Source organism: Meles meles, chromosome 4, assembly GCF_922984935.1.
Source record: "Meles meles chromosome 4, mMelMel3.1 paternal haplotype, whole genome shotgun sequence".
Classification (NCBI taxonomy): Eukaryota; Metazoa; Chordata; class Mammalia; order Carnivora; family Mustelidae; genus Meles; species Meles meles.
Genome location: NC_060069.1, coordinates 40190135 through 40210028, shown reverse-complemented (window position 1 = coordinate 40210028; position 19894 = coordinate 40190135). Strand labels below are relative to the sequence as shown.

Genomic DNA, 19894 nt, shown 5'->3' with positions numbered 1-19894 from the left:
ATAAAGACATAATGCAATTTTAAATACTGAGTTTCCTCAAAGAAATAAAAGCATACTACTGATAGCCTCCAAGGGGATGTATATAGGCAAGTACATGTATCAAAACAGTACACCTCTAGACAGAATGGAATGATCCTGTTTTTTTTCCATAGAGATGGCAACAATAATATCAAGATCAGTAGATCACAAAAAATATTACAACAGATGGTTTTAATAGTACCAGTACTTATAACACATGGTTAACAAAATTAACTAGCTTTTAATTTATTATGTCAACAATTATAATTAATGCATATATTTTCACATTCTTCATGTAGATTCTTCCGTTATTTAAAAGTAACAACAGGAATACTAAATTTACTAGAAATGGGAAAAAGACTAGATATTTTCCTCCTTAAAAAAAAGAAGAATGACGCTGGTAAAAAAGAAATACGAGGGGCGCCTGGGTGGCTCAGTGGATTAAGCCGCTGCCTTCGGCTCAGGTCATGGTCTCAGGGTCCTGGGATCGAGCCCTGCATCGGGCTCTCTGCTCCACAGGGAGCCTGCTTCCTCCTCTCTCTCTGCCTGCCTCTCTGCCTACTTGTGATCTCTCTCTGTGTCAAATAAATAAATAAAATCTTAAAAAAAAAAAATACGAATTTGCTGTTACTGGCTTTAAATAACAGTCTAAAGGTCTAGATCTGTCTATAATTAGATTTTGTTGTAAGTTCCCTTTCATGAAACCTCTTTTACGTAAAAGGAATTAGGTCAGATTTTTATAAAGGCAGTAAGAGTATCTGTGACAGATTTATTCAAATTCTCCATTGGTTCCATTAAAACGTGCCCTTTTGCCTGCCTACAGTTAGTGCTGAATAACAGAGTGACCACAGTTGCTATTACTGGCCATAAGTCCTATCTACTGAGATTCAAAATGGAGATAACATACACTTCATTCATTCATCATTCAGGGCTTGTGCTAAGTAGTGGGGTGAGATTTGGGGTCAGAACTGATAAGGCACAAGTCCATGCTCCAGATTTTCAGATTGGCAAGGGAGATAACACACAGTCGAGTAACAGTTAGGTGGTAAGTATCAGGAAAGAGAAAAAAACACCCACTGTGATCATTCAGGAAAGGAATGTGAAAATCTAGTTTTTAATGCAGTATAAGTTAAAAAAGTATCTACCAGGAGTTTTTTTTTTCTTTCTTTCAGGAGTTTCTAAGTGACATTCAAAAACTGACCTGCAATTGGAAAGAACAGTAGAATTTATAAATTCGGTGGTTGTGAAGATGGCCACCTCAGACTCAACCTTTCAGTTCTGGCCTTAATTTAATTTAGAATCCTGCTTTCCTTTCTGTCCTACATAATTATTTTCAAGGACAGACTGGAAAAACATAGTCCTGACCAGGGTCACCTATATCAATTTTTCTTTAAGATTTAAAAAGATGTATACTCAAACGTAGTGATCCGAAGGGGCATGTGCACCTGGATGTTTATAGCAGCAATGTCCACAATAGCCAAACTCTGGAAAGAACCTAGATGTCCATCAACAGATGAATGGATAAAGAAGATGTGGTATATATATACAATGGAATACTATGCAGCCATCAAAAGAAATGAAATCTTGCCATTTGCGACGACGTGGATGGAACTAGAGGGTATTATGCTTAGCGAAATAAGTCAATCGGAAAAAGACAACTATCATATGATCTCCCTGATATGAGGAAGTGGAGATGCAATGTGTGGGGTTTGAGGGGTAGGAAAAGAATAAATGAAAGAAGATGGGATCGGGAGGGAGACAAACTATAAGAGACTCTTAATCTCACAAAACTGAGGGTTGCTGATGGGGAGGGGTGTAGGGAGAGGGTGGTGGGGTTATGGACATTGGGGAGGGTATGTGCTATGGTGAGTGCTGTGAAGTGTGTAAACCTGGTGATTCACAGACCTGTACCCCTGGGGCTAATAATACATTATATATTTATAAAAAAATCAAAAAATTATTAAAAAAATAAATAAAAATAAAAAGATATATACTTTTCAATACATAATTTTTTTCTGATTTTATAAGTAAAACATAAAAGAAACAAGTAAAGGTAAAACACGCTTATTATTACAAATCTAGACAAAAAAGGAGGTAAAAAATAAATTTTCTTGATGCCCCCAACCAGAGATAAAACTGTCACTTTTATCATAGCAAACAGAAAACACATAAAATTTCATGATCGTAATGTCTTACAATGAATATTCTACACGTAATTCAAGGGCAAATATGTGTTCATTATGTACTCACAACTTTGTTCTTATAGAATCTAACAGATACGTACTTGACATATAGTAACACATGCGCGCGCGCACACACACACACATCTGAGCGTAACGCACTCAAAAGGGTTCCAAACTAAAACTATTCCACCAGAATGTTGTGCAACTGCTAAATTATGAAATCACACCCAAATAAAATAAAATAAAACAAAAAATTCTGGCTCAAAGTACTTGCCAAAATTGTTCCAAAACCTTAATGTAGGAATCTTAGTATATAAAAAGTACACATTATCCAAAAGTTATTACTCTAGACGACTGGGCTTTACAGGCAAAGCAATAAAAATTAAAGAGAGGGATTCCTGGCAGGATGGTACAGGGTAGAAATTTCCAAACGTGCCTTTACAGCACACTGAGTGCCTCAGTATGCCCAAGGCCAAGAGAAGTAAGTAACCATTCTGTTAATTACATAGTTGGGGCCAAACCATTTAATAAACGTGTATGTCCTAACAATTTAGTGGCCATTTAAAAACTAATACCCATATATTGAAAGAAATGTATTTTTATTGCATTCTCAAATAACCACAATCACTTACTAATGAGATATGGGCAATCTGATGGGCACTGCATGACTTCTCAAATCTTGGAATCAAACCTGAGAACCAGAATGACACCCGCCTTTATATCCTGTTCCTGATTTTTGTGCAGTATTTACTTTTTATCACAGCCACTGCAGGAAACCAAAGTTTTCAAAGATCTGATGTTATCAAAAAGAATGCAGCAGGGATCTAATGATGAGACTGGGCACTCTCTCAATCTAGGTTCATAAAGTGTCTGACAGAGAGGGAATATCCCTGTGTTTCCTTCAGAAATTTATTTATTTATTTTTTAAAGATTTTATTTATTTATTTGACAGACAGAGATCACAAGTAGGCAGAGAGGCAGGCAGAGAGAGAGAGGAGGAAGCAGGCTCCCCGCGGAGCAGAGAGCCCGATGCGGGGCTTGATCCCAGGACCCTGAGATCATGACCTGAGCCGAAGGCAGCGGCTTAATCCACTGAGCCACCCAGGCGCCCCTCCTTCAGAAATTTAAAATAAGCCATGATGCCCTTGTGAATTTGCTGTGGTACTCTAGGGCAGATGGATATCTAAAATAAAGGCTATCTTTGAAAAGTTTGATATATAAATTGATATATAAATTGCTGGTCATTTTATTACAGAGCACATACGTGCAAATCGGGATACTATGACAGATCATTTTATAGACCAAGAGAACTCTGTTATTGCTTCTCCCTTTCCTTTCCTTTAACAAAAGGAATTCTGCTAAAGATGCAGATTTTTTAATCCATCTGCAAGTAATAGCCACCTATTGGATTATGTGTTTAATTATGGGTTTATTTGTTATAAGGGTAGACTGGAGGATTGTAGGATTATTTGTTGTAACAAGCACTTGCATGGATAAGAGTACACAAGAGTCTGAAAGTAGCTCTACAGGGACCTACTGCCCAGTGGCATGTATGTTTTATGGGGACTCCATGGGAGGAAGGTCCCTTTAATCTATGTATGAGTATGGCCACAGATGGAATTAAGGTTGCTAGTCACTTGACCTTAAAACGTGGAGATTATCTTGGATTATCTGGGTGCACTCAAGGTAATCAGATGGATCCTTAAAAGTGGAAGGCAGGGCAGAAGATGAGAGCTCAGAGGAAGATGTGACTTGGAGGAAAGGTGCAGGTGTGTTGTATGAGAAGAACTTGACCCACGGCTGACTTTACAGATGGAACAGTGGTGCCATGAACCCAGGAATGCTGGCAGCCTCTGGAAGTTAGAAAAGGCAAGGACATGGATTCTTCCCTAGAGGATGACTCTTGCCTAGTGAGACCCAGGTTGGACTTCTAACTGACAAATCTAAGGCAATAAATTTGTGTCATTTTAGGGCACTATATTTGTGGTAACTTTTTGCAGCAGCCATAGAAAACTAATGCAGATCCCCAAAATGATACTATTAATAACAATGCAATAGCAACTATAAATATTTCAGGTCAATCAGATGAGCTAAGTAAGCTGCCTATAATATACTTCTCATAGGTATTTGCCAGTAAGTTTTTTTTTTTTTTTAAAGATTTTATTTATTTGACACAGAGAGAGGTCACAAGTAGGCAGAGAGGCAGGCAGAGAGAGAGGAGGAAGCAGGCTCCCTGCAGAGCAGAGAGCCCGATGCGGGGCTCGATCCCAGGACCCTGAGATCATGACCTGAGCCGAAGGCAACGGCTTAATCCACTGAGCCACCCAGGCGCCCCGTAAGTTTTGTTTTATATTAATGATATAAGAAGACTGAATAACCTATAGGTGTTGGTGGAAAAAATTTTACTGGTATATACTTCAAACATCATAGCTTTATGCCTTTACTCATTTTCCTTACTTCTTAACAATGATGTAATGGCTATAAAGAAGATAAAAATCTTTGTATTATGCTCTGATGTGAATTTTAAAAGAGTATAGGCTTTTCCATGCTATATATAAGTTTAGACTAAAGATTATACTTCTTTTCCGTAGGTAAAATACCAGCGAAAGTATTTTTCATTATTTCTTGAACTCTTTTTATTTTTAAGATTTTATTTATTTATTCAACAGAGAGAGATCACAAGTAGGCAGAGAGGCAGGCAGAGGGAGAAGGGGAAGCAGGCTCCCTGCTGAACAGAGAGCCTGACGTGGGGATCGATCCCAGGACCCTGAGACCATGACCTGAGCCGAAGGCAGAGGCTTTAACCCACTGAGTCACCTAGGTGCTCCCTGAACTCTTTTTAGATGGGAAGATAGTTTGATGCCTGGACTTGGGAAACATTTTTGTACATTTATTAGTTTTATAATTTTTATAGTTTTATAACTATAATTACTTATTCTATTTCTACAGAATAGAAAATAAGAAAAATTCCTATTTTGGGTTATATATATTTTCATGAACTGAAAATATCTATTCAAAGTTCAAAATAGTCTCTGTTTACCTGTGGTTAAAGGCAGGTGTGTGATGCTGTTCAAACAGGTCAGGGTGAACCACGTGGATGAGAGGGTAGCCCCAGAAAACAGGAGGAGAAGAATTAGTTTCAGCATACCCCTGATAAAATCTGCAAACCTGAAAAGAAACAACATTCTATTGTAAGTCTACCCAGATTTTTAAGATACTATTTAAATTAATGACACACTTTCATTAAACAATGCTTTCTTAAAGAAATTTCCATGAGTTCTTTTTAAAGCAAGTAACAAAACTTTTTTTCACTGGTACATTTTGTATGTATGTGATAAATGTTACTTGTGGCAGATATTTTTTTCCTCTTACAAAACACACAAAATGTGTGCTCTGCTCAAGATCTGTAACTGACAGGATGGATTCTGTGTTTTTATTATTTATTTATTTATTATTATTATTTTTTAAAGATTTATTTTTTTATTTGCCACAGAGAGAGATTACAAGTAGGCAGAGAGGCAGGCAGAGAGGGGTGGGAAGCAGGCTCCCTGCTGAGCAGAGAGCCTGATGAGGGGCTTGATCCCAGGACCCTGAGATCATGACCTGAGCTGAAGGCCGAGGCTTAACCCACTGAGCCACCCAAGCACCCCTGCATTCTGTGTTTTTAAATGCTCAGATATTTTTCTATACTTCCCAAAATTCTATAATGAGCACCTACTATTCTAGTTTTAGAAAGCAGGCTAAATTGTTGACATAAACTGGCAAAGATGGCTCTCCCCAAACTCAAACTCAGAGAATACAAATGCTTACTGTAACCTAGAGCCCCTTGGGCTCCTATATAATCTGGTCTCTGCCTCCATTCTCCCTCTGCCTAACTATTCTCCAGTTGGGCAGCCCTGTTTCTTTTCTCATACAAGCAAGGGTTGTTTCCCACAGCAAGATGTAGCTTTTGCCTTTGTCCTGTTTGCCTGGAATGCTGGTTCCTCCCATTCCTGACGTGACTCACTCCGGCTTACTCCACAGGTCGTACAGGTCTCAGTAAGTTCCATAAGACTCTCCATGCTCATGGAAGAAGTCCTCTCCTTTCATCCCATCTCCATACCCTTTTCTTCACAGCATTTATCTCTATTGGCATTTCTCTTGTTTTTGCATGTGTTTATTTTTTGTCTTCCGATTAGACTGTCAGCTCGTGAAAGCAAGAATGTAGCTCTGGAGTAACGAATACTATCCTATAAAGGTTGTAACTTATGTTTTATAGCATTTTAAGTTTTCAAAATTCCTGCTTTTCTCTAAATTAACATGAAATAAAAAGGCAAATGGTAGAGATGCTTATTATTTAGTTAAGACCCACAACTTTTCTATTTGCCTATCACTTTTCCTCACCTGTAGTTGTTGGCGTACAGGCACAATTCTCTGGCTGTGCCTACATACAACTTACTCTGTCTTTGAGAATTGTTTCTATCGTAGAAAAAGCGATTCCACCCCAAATATAACATCTACCATCTTTCTTCTACTTTGAAGCTTTAAAATTGATCTTAACTTCTATTGTAATTACATTAGTGTCCCTCTTAGAACTTTCAATACTATCTTTTGTGGTTCGTGCTTATTTGATGTGATAAGGTTAATCATGTTTGTAAGCCTTATCTAGGCTAAAATAGCTTCCTATGACAGCTGATGCCATCTTTTGGTGGAAAAAATGGATGCATCTTTGCCTAATGACTTAGGTTTGTTCTCAACTATGAAAGTTCACTAGCAGAAAATTCTTACGTACTCTGAAAAAGGTTCTATAGCTTGGTAGAAATTTTCCTCAAGAAAATCCAAAAACTGTTATAATTTCACGCCCACCAAACTCTTTTTTGATTTAAGTTTTGGTATGCTGCAAGAATGTACTTGTCTCACAGGCAGATGGTGAGGTATGAGAGAATAAAATAGTTTTCTGGTACAATCAGCAGCGACAAAAGTTGTGCAGTGAGGACATTGACAGGGCCAGATCACACAAGAATAAGCTAACCACTGTGATCTGATCTATTTTTGTAGACCTAGTCCTTTCAAATGGGTTAATACCATTTGAATAGTGTAACTATTAGGACATTTGGTAATGGCCTTTAGTACCATAATTACAAAAAAAAAAAAAAATCACCTAAGCACTAATGTCTATAAGGAGATTCTGTTCCAGGGATCCCCCAAGTGGTGTTATGAACATAACTTTAAAATTGGTTCTAGGCCTAGCAGATAGTTACAATTGGTTTCAGATCCCAAACTAAGGGTAGTATTTTTTAGAACTTCCCTTTCAACAAATTAAAAACAGTAATGTCCTCACTCTCAGTTTCTCCTCTATTTCTATATAGATAAAATTAAGGGTTTACAGAAAAAATATAAAGTGAAAGGTACACGTGAGATGTCATTTTTGGTACATCTTAGTTCCCTCTTTGACCTATGTGGGGCTCAGAATAGGATTTGGTTAATGATGACTCACTATAATTGGCTTGGAGATTTAATTAGAAAAATTAGATAAAATTCTGTCAAATGTGACAGGTCAATGTATTTCAGTATCCATGTAGTGATTTCCTACAAATGCTCCCTGCCTATTCCTCTTCTTTAGCTTTTAGATTTTATTCTTATATTTCCCTAACTTGTAACAACTTAGAGTGATTTAGAAATTACAGTGTCAATTTATTCTTTCATTACCCCAGAAACACTATGTAAACTGTAAGGTCTAGATATAATGTTATCCTGTGTCAATTATGTTTAAGTATTTAGAAATTGAGGTGATTTACATATCTTATTTGATCTCCCCAAATATGTAATTAGATTCTTCTCTTTCTGGTAAAGTTGATTGCCTAATTTTGTTTCTGATGAAACAAGGTAAATGATTTGGGAAGTGAATGAGTATTATCTCCTTGGAAACACCAAGAATAGTTTTACAGGCAGTCATCTGGATAAATGGATAAGTGATATTTCCATTCTTTTTTTTTTTTTTAAGAAAGAAATGAGACTTTTTCCTTCTTCTGACTCATTCTAAAAATGTGTTGTCATAATGGGTTGAGATCAAAGGGAGTTTGGTGAAACTGGAAGTCTTTATGCACATTTTTCATCAAAAGGGAATAAACAGGGATGGACCTGCCAAAAAATACTGAAAATAAATTTCTGCTAATCAGATCCTCCCTTTTCATGGAAAGTTCTAGAGATGCTCTTACAAATGGTTCTTTTCAATTCTTCTCTATTCTCAATAAGTAATCAATTTTTCTTTATTATTATAAAGCCTTTCTCTGGGTTCCATTTGTAGATCCTGTTCTCCAATAATATGGAGAGAGGCAGCTTACACTGGAAATACATCTCCATCCTCCAAAAACATTTTAGGACAGATTACTCCTGAGAAAGGTTTCTTGTAGCAGCAAATTCTTACTGCATATGAATTTTCTTATAGTCTGAACAAGTGCCCTTCTCTGACCTTTGCCTGTTTTATTTTTCCCTGAATCTTAACATTTATCAAAAGCAGCCATTTTTCTGTTTTTTGGTTTTGGTTCAGCCCACTCACATAGTTAACATAAAATATTCTCACCTTGCCATAGCTATTCCAACAACACAGCCTCCAACTATGGACCAAAATCCAATCCAGCCAGCATCTACCTGTGGAGAAAGTGGCAGACACATTTAATATAAGACTATGAGACTGCAATTAAGAAAGCATGAAAAAAAGATCTTCTCTAATCAATACATAATTTAATATATATGTATGCATTTCTATGTGCATGCATAATTCAATATTTTTCAATAGCTAAATGGCAACAAATCTAGAAAATACTATTTAAGAAAACGAATAAAAAAAAGGATTCATGTGTGACTAATCTAATTTATCTAAGTAAGTATATTCTTGATTAACTTTTATCGGAATATTTAAATCAACAAAATAATCAGTTTCACAAATAAATGTTTTCAAGTATGTACTACATTGTACTAGAACCCTTAAGAAAACAGGAAAAGGACAGAAGATGGTCACTGACCCAAGAGGTTTAAATATAACCAACATACAGGAAACTACTGGGAAATAATCAGGTGCTCAAACATCTGGCAACAATTAAAGATGTATCAAGAGTCACAGAAGACAGAACTCACAGAAGACAGAACTCACAGAAGAGAAAGCAAGTGAGAGCATGAGAAATGGGGGTTAAGCACCTAGGGAGACTACTGAAAGACAATTTAAGCTGGTTTCAAATATATAGCTCATTGCACTCATGGGAAAACATTTCCAACCCTGCCATTTAGCAGCTTTATGACCCTGGACAAATTATGTCTTCTTGCCTATGAAATGGACTAAATGAGGTAATTTGTGTACCGGACTTAGATCAGTGGTCAGCATACAGGAAGTGCTCAATAAAGGCTGTTATTACCACCTGATGATGATTCTCCATCTATCTAATAATGTCTTAAGTCCTTCCTCCCCTCATGGCCAAACTTTCTCAAGCAATCTACAAATACTGCCTAGATTCACCCATCACTCACGTATTTTTAACTCCTCCTATGACTTGGCTTCTGTCCCAACTCATACTCTTAAGTCTCAGTTTCCTCATTATTATAATGATAACAAGGATTTTTTTTTTTTGAGACTTAAATAAGTTAATACTTGTAAAATGTTCAATACATGTTACTGGTTACCATTGGAATTCCAGGTGTCCCTAACAGTGCATTTTGTCTCCTCTTTCCCTTCCCATGGCTACCATGCTTATTACCTTATTTCTTACTTCTGGATTCCTGTAATAGCTTCTTAAATGGTCTCTACAATCTATTCTGCCCACTATTGCCAGAATAATTATCCCAATCATTCCACTTTCCTGCTCAGAAATAGTTACTGGCTTTCACTGTGGTTACAGGGCCAAGTCCAAACTTGACCTGCTGCTTGAGAGCTGCCCAAACTAAATTCTACCGTTCGTTATTTTCCTAGTCATATTTCTCATTACACCTCTTCACCAAAATGTTCCTTTCTACCTAGGCACTCAGGTGGATTGTATGTCTCAGCGGCCATTCAAACACATGTGATTATGCACCCAAGTACTCAATGGAAGTGGGCAGAATCAAAGTGTGCCACCTCCAGGCGAGAACCTGGAAGACGGCTGTAAGCTCCTCCGGGCTTCCTTTCCCTTTCCCACCACTAAGAATCGGATGTAGTCACCAGCCTAAACCATGCATACTATGACAGGGTCCTAGGCGACAGGATTGCTGCAGAGTGGAAGCAGCCTGGGTCTCTAAATCAGTGGGAGGAAAAGCCTATCTGAACTGTGGACAAACGTCCTAGATTGTTATGCAAACTGTCCTAGATTATGATGTAAATGAGAACTAAATTCCTTAAGCCTCAGAATTCTGGGATTCTACTTCTCATAGCAGCTTAGCCTACTCTAAGTAATACAATTACTTAACAGTGTTTGGTGCCAGAACAAAGATAAGTACTCCCTGGAGAAAGAGAACAGCCTGAAGCTTAATTTATCTCCACATTTTTTTTTTCATCATTGGCATTTGGGGCGAGAGAATTCTCTGTTCTGCAGAACTACCCCTCTCCTTGCAGAGCATTTAGTATCCATTGTCTAAGGCCCACTTAATGCTATTAGGCCCTCCCAAACATTTCCATCTATCCCCTGGGTGAGTGGGGCCTTGTGTCAGGCGAAGAACCACTGTGCATCCAACTGCAGTAATCCTGATCCTTTCAGGCCAATGGTGCTTTTCTGCTTTCTTTGTTCACGACATTTGCTTTAGTTAATAATATTCTACCCACTAATTTATTATAATTTTTCTTTAATTCTTAAATAAGATGTATTTTAGAGAGAGTGGGTGCAGAGGTGGGGGGCAAGGGAAAGGGAGAGACAGAATCTTAAGCAGATCCCTACTGAGTGCAGAGCCTGACTCAGGGCTCGATCCCATGACTCCAAGAACATGACCCTCAGCTGAAACTGAGAGTCAGTCTCTTAACTGATCCATCCAAGTGCCTCATTCTTCCTCATTTAATTTTAAATTTCACTTTATTTAATACCTGGTGTGACTCCTTGTCTATCAGAGTTTATACAGAGAAAGATACTTGAAAGGGTGTCTCGAGATTTATATTGAGAAGCGCAAAATCAATAGGGAATATAGCCAATGATACTATAATAGTGTGGTATGGTGACAGATGGGAGCTACGCTTGTGGTGAACAGAGCATCATGTACAGACTTGTTGAATCACTATGTTGTATACCTGAAGCTAATGTAACATTGTGTGTCGACCATACTTCCCCAAAAATGGATAAATAATAAAATTTTTAAACAGAGGACTGAATAAATATATAATAAATATAATATATAATAAATATATAATAAATGAAAAAAATAAATAAATGGGTGCTACCCTCTTCTTTCTTGGAACTGAGCATGCTTGGAATACCTGCCATCCAGAAAAACCAGTTAGAAAACTAAAGGAAGTCTTTCTTCTTATGGTGAAGGTACATTAGGTCATTTGGATTGATACTCTGGTTGAGACCTAGAAAATCCAAGGGAAAAATCTATTTGATGGCATCAGAAAGCCAAAAAGGTAATTCCAGAGTTATAGAACTGTGATGTAGAATGGGAAGGACATCCAGAAAGGTAAGCCTGGTATTTGGGGACACTTCTCCCCTTTGGGGTACATGCCGATTTTGAAAAGGTAGCTAAGGAGCTGAGGGTTATCAACAGCCTTGCTGACCTAGGAAAGAAAAAAAAAATTGACCTCAGGGCCAATTGTGGCCTTGTAAAAAAAACCCCAACCTTTATTTTTATTTTTTAAAGATTTATTTATTTATTTACTTGACAGAGTGCATGAGAACACAAGCAGGGGGAGCGGCAGAGAGAGAGGGTGAAGCAGGCTCCCTGACGTGGATGTGGGATCACGACCTGAGGCAAAGGCAGACACTTCACCCACTGAGCCACCCAGGTGCCCCAAACCCTCAGCCTTTAGATGGTGACTTTGAAGGGCTATACCTAAGATACCACACACTCAAAATAGAATAGTATTTTGTGGGACTGAAATGCAGTTATCTTAATACCTAAAACTGGATTCCTAGATTCCTGTAAGAAAAAACATAGTTCTTTCTGGGGTTAAATAACATCATCTTGATGCTTAAGTGAGCTCTACAACTTTTTATATACTCATCTGACACTCAGTCAAAAATAAAGGCACACCTCATAAAGCGATAAGATAACATAAATGGATACCACAAATATAAACAGACCCACAGGGAATCCAGATCAAGAAATTATGAGACTTTAAGCAACTATTTTTAATAATTCAAAAAAGTAAAAGATTGAGCACTTCTACAGAAATTTGTAAACTATGAAAAAGAATCAAATAAACATGTTATAACTTCAGAATGCAAGTGAAATTAACAACTTAGAGATGAGTTTAACAAAAATATTAGAGCTGAAAACTGAAACAGTGAGTTGAAAGAAAGGCTAGATGAAACATCCAGTCTGAAGCAGGGAAAGGCAAAAGGATAGAAAATTCAGAAAAGAGAGTAAGAGACATAGGGCATATAATGTGAAAGGACAACATATAGTCTCCAAAGGAAATTAGAGAAAATAGAACCTAAGAAAGTTAATTTTTATTTTATTTCATTTCAACTAATTGAAATTTCTTTTTTTTTTTAAAGATTTTATTTATTTATTTGAGAGAGAGAGAGAGAGAGCACGAGCAGGGGGAGGGGCAGAGGGGGAAGCAGAATCTGCACTGAGCAGGGAGCACAACGTGGGGCTCAATCCTAGGACCCTGGGATCATGACCTGAGCTGAAAGCAGATGCTTAACTGACTGAGCCAGCCAGGTGCCCCACAACTAATTTAAATTTCAAATTAAATAGACACAAGTTGGCCAGTAGCCATTTTACCAGACAATGTAGTTGTAGAAGATAACATAGGGGAATATATTAATAAATGTAATATATGGCTCACAAAGAAGTTAATTACAAAGAAGTTAATTCCTGAACTAATCTTAGAGATTCAAAAATTTCTAGCCAAAGTCCCAATAAAGGGGTGTATTTATTCTACAAAATACCAAAGCTTATTATAACACTAAAATACTTGAGACACTTTGGTAGATAAAAGTGATAAAAGATAGGCAAATAGACTAGAGGGGGAAAAAGTTGTTTAGAAACGCATCTGTGCATATAAGGGCACTTCAATATGACAAAGATGACACTAGAGAGCAAAAAGAAAAGCACGATCTTTTCAAAAACTGATACCAGGTTAATGGATACCTACATGGGAAAAAAAACAAACTGAACTCCTACCTTATAACAAGCACAAAATTCAATTCTAGGTTTAAATGTGAAAGGAATAATGATAATCCTATCCAATGGTGCTTTCTATGATGACAGAAATGTTCTGATTTGCACTGTCTAATATGGTATGTATGGTATATTTATTATATATATAAATAAACTTTGAGCAACAAAGATTTCTCTCTCCTGCATTTCTGTGCTACATTCAATATGTACCTCTGAGTTGGTTTCTATTCAGTACTTCCTCTTTATAAATACGGGTCACATTTTCCTGTTTGTCTAATTTTTTTTTTTTTTCTTTTAACAGTCGGGTACATGCCATGGATGACACAATATAAAGATTCTGGATCCTTTTATCTTTCTCTAAAATGATTCATTTTTGCATTTTGTGTTAGTCCACAGTTCAATTAATAACTGATCACCTTGAACTTGTACAGGCTTAATTTTGTGTTTTATTAAGGTAGGTAAGTAGAAACCAAAGTGCTTCCCAAGCTCCCCTCATTTGGTAGGACTCAATTTCCAAATTGTCTCCTCAGCCGATTTTTGTCAGGGCTTGTGTACTGTGGGTCTAAGTAGAACAGGCCTTATCTACAGCATGGTTCTTGATTCTAAATTCTGGCCTAGATTCTTGTGTCTCAGAAGAAGCCCATGTGTATTAAGGCATTAATGAGGTCTCACCATTCCAGCTGAGTGAGAATCTAAGAGCCCAGCACTGCTTGCCCTCTACTCTATTCGTTCTGCTTTCCACCTCCTAGCCATCTTTCCGTTAAGCCTCTGGGAGCTTTGCCCTTTATATGTGCAGTCCATCTCTCAGCCAAGACTTGCTGAGGACCCCACATAGTCATAGTCTTCTGGGAAGGCCCCTTCTGCAAAGCTCTCTTCTTTACAATCAGTAAGAAAAAGCACCTGAAGAGTGGGCAAGAGACTTGAACAAGTGTGCCACAAGAAAGGATATTCAAATGTTCAACAAACACTTAAAAAGATATCACTACAATGGCATTTAACTGCACAGCCATTAGCATTTCTAACTTTAAAAAGACTAACACTGACAAGTGTTGATGAAGATGTGGAGCAATGAGAAACTTCACATCCTGCTGGTAGGACTATAAACTGATACAACCACTTTGGGGAAGTCTGGCATCATTTATTAAACCAGGCATATACCATAACCAGTAATTTTATTCCTAGCTAGATATCCAAACAGAAATATGTATAGAGGTGCCTCAAGAGTGTACGAGAACATTCCTACACCTTGTTTGTGACAGTCAAAAACTGCACAATCCAAATGTTCATCATAAGCAGAATGGACAGATTGCTGCTCATTCATACAGAAGGATGGCATGCCTGTGTGCTGGACTTCTTCCATTTGCCCCTTCAAAGCCCTCTGCTCCTTTCTACCATGCTACCTGGAAGTGAGGAGAAGAAATACATGGCCTGAAGCATATAGGTGAAATGGTTACTTTTAAAGAAATGAGATTCTGAGATCAGAGAGAAAATGAGAAATTAAAACGACAAAGTAGCCATATATATGATGATGGGATCTTAAATCTTTATAAACTGTGAAGCAAGATTAGGATGCAGTCAACAAAATGAAGCTTTCCTCCTCTATTTTTCTGTTTATTAACATCAATAACAGCAGCCAAATAAATGTAAAGTTCATGGCTGTTAACAAAATCCAGGAAGAAAATCAGTATTATTTTTAACTGTCTTCTAAGGATTTTGCTTTTGCAAAAATGGTATCAGATAATGTTTTACCCAGGCCTTGAAGTTTAAACCAAGACATATAGACAATATTTATAGTTTAAATGAATAAAAATACCTACAACATATAAAGAAATAAAATTTACCTGGCTGACATGCACTGGTGTTAAAATTAAGTCCAGAACTCCAGACCAACCAGCAAATACACCAAGTGGTATGGCATATGCTAAAGCAATCATCAAAAACCTCATGTTGCTGTAAAAGAGAAGTAAAAGAAAATATTATTACAGATTCAAAATCTTGATTTTAAATTCTTACTCATGAAAAATATAAGTCCTGTGGAAACTAGAACACCAGAATCATAAATAGAAAATATTTGTCGGGGCACCTGGGTGGCTCAGAGGGTTAAGCCTCTGCCTTCAGCTCCAGTCATGATCTCAGGGTCCTGGGATCGAGCTTCGCATCGGGCTCTCTGCTCAGCAGGGAGCCTGCCTCTCTGCCTGCCTCTCTGCCTGCCTCTCTGTCTACGTGTGATCTCTCTCTCTCTGTCAAATAAATAAATAAAATATTTTAAAAAAAGAAAATATTTGTCAATTTCTTAATAAATTCAAAGTGATTTAAATTTTTTGTTTTTTACAAAAATCCTTTTCATTCATATTGCTTAAAGTTGTCAGTGTTTATTATATAAATGAATTACCAACATTATTTCATAGAGTAAATAGGTAGGTATAGCTAAAAAAAAGCTTTTACTTGAAAGGATAAATTATTCTCCTTTGAATGAGGTGGAGGGAAAAAAATCAAAGCTTAAAAAGAAATACATAATTTGCTAGTCTTATTATTTTCAGGGAGCAGTTTTAATTTTTATTTTATTGCTATTGAAGTCTGAATTAGTCAATGATTTTTAATAGGCAATACAATGCAAATGGCTCAAAACCAAAAAGTATAAAAATATGGGGAAAACATGTCCCTCTGACCCCATTTCTCTCTTCCCACAATTACCAGCGTTAGCACTTTCTTGGGTAACTCCCAGAAACAGTTAGAAATATACAAGCTTATATATATATATATATATATAAATGTGTATATTACATATTATTAAATTTATATATTATATATATATATTTTTTATAGTATATATTTTTAAAGATTTGATTTACCTGACAGACAGAGATCACAAATAGGCAGAGAGGTAGGTAGAGGGAGAGGGGAAGCAGGCTCCCACTGAGCAGAGAGCCCAATGTGGGGCTTGATCCCAGGACCCTAAGATCATGACCTAAGCCGAAGGCAGAGGCCCCAACCCACTGAGCCACCCAAGCGCCCCTATATATTATATTCTTATATAAGAGTTTATATATTATCATAAATTTGTACTTACATATAATTTATTATATATAAAAATTTGTATACTCTTTATATAAATTTGTATATATATTATAGATATTTACATATTAATACATATATTCTCAACTGTGTGTGGTATATATATTCTTTCCCCAATCTTTCTACATAAATGGTAGCATATTGCAACCATTTGCTGAATTTTACTTTTTTTTAAAAATTTTTGTTTTTTCAGTGTTCCAAGATTCATTGTTTCTGCACCACACCCACTGCTCCATGCAATATTTGCCCTCCTTAATAGCCACCACCAGGCTCACCCAACCCCCACCCGCACCCCTCCAAAACCCTCAGTTTGTTTTAACTTAATAAGTCTTAGAACTCTTCCATAGTCAATCAAGAGTTTCCTTATTCTCTTTTAGAGCTGCGTAGTACTCTACTATGTTGCTAAATCACAATTTATTTAACCAGCCCTCACTGAGAGATCTGTATTTTTTATTACACATATAATATATAAAGATATTATACATACATACACACACACATATAATTTTATTCCTTTGCTCTTACAGTCATTTCACATGTGCACTAGTACATATGGACAACTGACTTCTAGAAGTGCAACTGCCACATCAGAAGAATATGTATATTTGTAACTTCAAGAGATAATGCCAACTGCCCTCTACCGAGATTATACTTTTCTACATAACTATCAAAATGGCTAAAACAAAAACCTAGTGATAACACCAAAGACTGGTAGAGATGCACAGAAACTAGATGACTTGTGTATTACTTACAGTAATGAAAATGATATAGCCGCTCTAGAAAATGGGCTGGCAGGCTTTAAAAAAAAAACCCCACAAAAAACTAAATATGCAACCACCACATAATCCAGCAATTGCACTCCTGGGCATTTATCCCAGAGAAATGAAAACTTATGTCCCCACAAAAACCTGCATATGAATGTTTATTTGTAATTGCCAAGACACCCCTAGAATCAACACAGATGTCCTTCAACAGGTGAACAGTTAGACTGTACATCCACACCATAGTATTCGGCAAGAAAAAGGAGTAACTACTGATACACCAAACAACCTAGTTGACTCTCCAGAGAATCAGGCTTTTTTAAAAGTTTTTACTTAAATTCCAGTTAGTTAACCGTGTAATACTAGTTTCCGATGTAGAATTTAGTGATTCATCACTTACACACAACACTCAGTGCTCATCACTAAAAGTGCCCTCCTTAACCCATCACCCATTTTATCTCTTCCTTGCCTGCTTCCCTTCCAGTAACCCTCAGTTTGTTCTCTACAGTTAAGAGTCAGTTTTCTGGTTTGCCTCTCTCTCTCCTTTTTTAAAAGCCAATCCCCAAATTTATGTACTGTACTATTCCAGTTATGTAACATTCTTTTTTCTTTAAGATTTTATTTATTTATTCATAAGAGACAGAGAGAGAGAGGCAGAGGGAGACACAGACTCCCCACTGAGCAACGAGCCTGATGCAGGACTTGATCCCAGGACTCCAGGACCATGACCTGAGCCCAAGGCAGACACTTAACCATCTGAGCCACCCAGGCGCCCATATATAACGTTCTTGAAGCGAAGCAAGATTATAGTAATGGAGAACAAATCCATGTTTGCCTGTAGAGCAGAAGGGATGTAGACGTGGTTACAAAAGGACAGAAAACGGGATCCTTGTGATGATGGAAATGTTCTTTATTGTGACTACCGATGTTAATTTTCTAGCTGTGATATTGTACAACAGTTTTTTAAGTTGTTATCACTGGGGGAAACCGCATAAAGAGCCCATGTTATCCTTCTGTATTATTTCCTACAACTGCATGTGAATCTACAATTATTCAGGCATCCTTTGAAGGGCCAGAGAAAATTACATTGATAGGCTCGGGCAGGGGGCATGGCAAGTCCAAAGAACTCCCCTAGTGAGGCTTCCCCTAGGGGCAATTCTGCAGACTTAATAATGGAAGAAATGAAGGAAAGTTAGGCATTGGGGAAAAGGGTGTTTTATAGAGAGGAAAGATCTTACACTCTATGGTTTTAACAGAGAATAGCTATCTTGACTCTAGAGTAATCAGAAGCAAGCACAGGGCATTTACTGTGGTCAGAGTGATAATTTTATGTTGTTTTTTCTTGTCAGAACAATTTTTTACACAACTCGTTCTTCAGTGACTTCTCATTTTCCACAGACTAGTCCAAATTATTAGCCTGGCATAGTATGACCTAATCTACCTTTCCTGATTGCTATCTAAACTCTGGTGCTGCACAGGAAAGAACTTAAATAGCATTAAATAAAAAAAAAACTATCATTTTGAACAATCACCTACACATATGTGCCACTGGTCACCATCCAATTTAACAAATATTTTTATTTACCTATTATGTGGAAGACAATATTCTACATGCTACAGAGATGTGATTTTTTAAAACCTTTTGCTGTATTCCGAAGTAGTATATTTTTACTTCGTGATCTCCCCACATATACGTACATACATACATTCTGAAATAAAAACTAAGTACCCTTACTATATGTGATACAATATTTCCATTCTAGCTTATTTCATTCTACCTATTTTTTTTTAAAAGTGGTCTACCAAACTAATTAGGTGGCTGTGAACCAAAGTTTGAGAAATAATGTTACCTAGCTATGCTAACTTGGTAGGCACCAGCCACATGTAGCTTTTGAACATTTGAAATGTGGCTAATACAATGGAGAAACCGAATTTTTCATTTTATTTCATTGTAATTAATTTAAACCAAATTTAAAAACAGAAGCAGTGAAAAGTACTTCCCTATTAACCACAACTTTATTTTTTTGTAGGACTACATTTCACTTTAACTGCTGCATTGGGTAAGATTTTATTGTAATGTGCTGGGTGTAGCATGTGTTGTATTATAAGCAGTCACTGATCTTGGTGTCAATGAACTGACTCAGTTCTCATTACTTCTTTTCTACACAGATATAACTTTGTAATTTGCTTATTTGAATATTTATGAAGAAAAAATTAGGGAGTAAAAGAAAATACATTGCAAATTTTACAATGAATGGCAACTACAATTTGCTACAGCAGAGCAAAATGAACACTGTGTAAAAAAATTTTTTTAGACAATTAAGTGGACAATATTAAGGGGTATGTTCAACAAATATATAGTAAATTTTATAGGAGGTTTCTTCTTATCAGTCAAAAAAGGAATAAAAGAACTAGTTACCCAATATCAGAATTAAATGTCCAATAAACATTTAAAAAAAATTTTTTTTTCACAGATCTGAGTTAAAACTTTGGCCAGCAATGAAGTGGTTTGAATTCCTCTACAAAAAGAAAACTATTTTTTTATTAAAAAAATTTTTTTTCAATGAACACTGTTAT

The 19894-nt window shown here is 36.7% G+C and overlaps 1 protein-coding gene across 1 annotated transcript in view; it reads right to left on the bottom strand.

Moving 5' to 3' along the window:
• Positions 1 to 19894, bottom strand: part of SLC49A4 (solute carrier family 49 member 4) — an 81778-nt gene that overhangs the window by 29025 nt on the left and 32859 nt on the right. The window contains exons 5-7 of the mRNA XM_046001621.1: positions 15323 to 15431; positions 8764 to 8831; positions 5242 to 5369 (exon numbers count right to left, since the gene is read on the bottom strand). Coding sequence (XP_045857577.1) covers positions 5242 to 5369; positions 8764 to 8831; positions 15323 to 15431 — 305 coding nt within the window. The remainder of the gene's footprint in view (positions 1 to 5241; positions 5370 to 8763; positions 8832 to 15322; positions 15432 to 19894) is intronic.